This window comes from Pygoscelis adeliae, unplaced genomic scaffold, assembly GCF_000699105.1.
Source record: "Pygoscelis adeliae isolate BGI_AS28 unplaced genomic scaffold, ASM69910v1 Scaffold718, whole genome shotgun sequence".
Classification (NCBI taxonomy): domain Eukaryota; kingdom Metazoa; phylum Chordata; class Aves; order Sphenisciformes; family Spheniscidae; genus Pygoscelis; species Pygoscelis adeliae.
The window spans coordinates 355,440-356,435 of NW_008825299.1; the positions used below are offsets into that span (position 1 = coordinate 355,440).

Sequence of the window (996 nt, forward strand, 5' to 3'; positions counted from 1 at the left end):
CCCCCAGGCGAGAGCCACCGGCCACCGGGACCGGCTGCGGGGGCGCAGGCCCGTTCCTCTGCCCTGGTTTTAAACCAGGGAGGTGCGATTTGCTCCCCCAAAATCTCAAGCACCTCCAATTTTTGCTTATTCACGGGTTTAACCCGGAGCATCCCACAACGGTCGCGGCGCCGGGCTGCGGGGGACTGATCCAGCCCAGCTCCCGGCAGGGTCTATCCCTTGTGCAACACATGGGGACATGGCTTTGTCCCCCCCCCAGACCAGCACTGGGGACCCATTTTTAGGACCAGGCCTGCGTCTCCCCGCCCCTCTCTGAGCACAGCACGGCCAGGGGTGCAGCGAGGCAGAGAGCGGGGGGACACAGCGCGGGGACAGGGGGGACATGGGGGACACGGGGGACACAGGACCACGTGTTACCTGACGGTGAGGTGCCGTGTTTTGGAGGAGCCCTGGGTGGGGGATGAGGAGTTGCTTTTGCTCAGGTCCTCCAGCGACCGGTCCAGGACCTTGCCCTTGTCGGAGCCTGGGCTGCCATTCTCGGTGCTCTCCATGTCGTACCTGGAGGCCCATGGGGACACAGGGACGGGTGAGATGTGGCACCCCGATATGGGCAGGCACCCCCCTGGGGTCCCCAGGGCTGGGGACGTGGGCACAGAGGTGTTGGGGATGCTCTGCTCAACCCCAGCCATGGAGCATCCTTAGCTCCATCACTCCGATGATGGGGAAGAGCATCCCCAGGGACCCCCCCAGCCCCTCCGAGTCCCAGGGGAGGCTGATCCCGGCCTTGGGGAAGGGACACCCGGTGGGGACGTACGCGACGGAGCACTGGGCGAAGGCGAGGTACTCCAGCAGCACGTCCAGCCCCTTGTTCTCCTCGTTGAGGAACTCCTGGACCCAGCTGGGGGGTGCAGGGGGTTAGTGGACTTCGCCAGCCCTCCTCATCCTCCCTTCTCTCCCCCCCCCCCAAGCACTCGAGTTGCTCAACCCCCTCTTACT

The 996-nt window shown here is 65.6% G+C and overlaps 1 protein-coding gene across 1 annotated transcript in view; it reads right to left on the bottom strand.

The window, feature by feature from the left end:
- The window catches only part of FMNL1 (formin-like 1), a 9,584-nt gene that overhangs the window by 7,442 nt on the left and 1,146 nt on the right, over positions 1-996 (bottom strand). Inside the window, exons 3-4 of the mRNA XM_009329976.1 lie at positions 815-898; positions 418-558 (exon numbers count right to left, since the gene is read on the bottom strand). Coding sequence (XP_009328251.1) covers positions 418-558; positions 815-898 — 225 coding nt within the window. The remainder of the gene's footprint in view (positions 1-417; positions 559-814; positions 899-996) is intronic.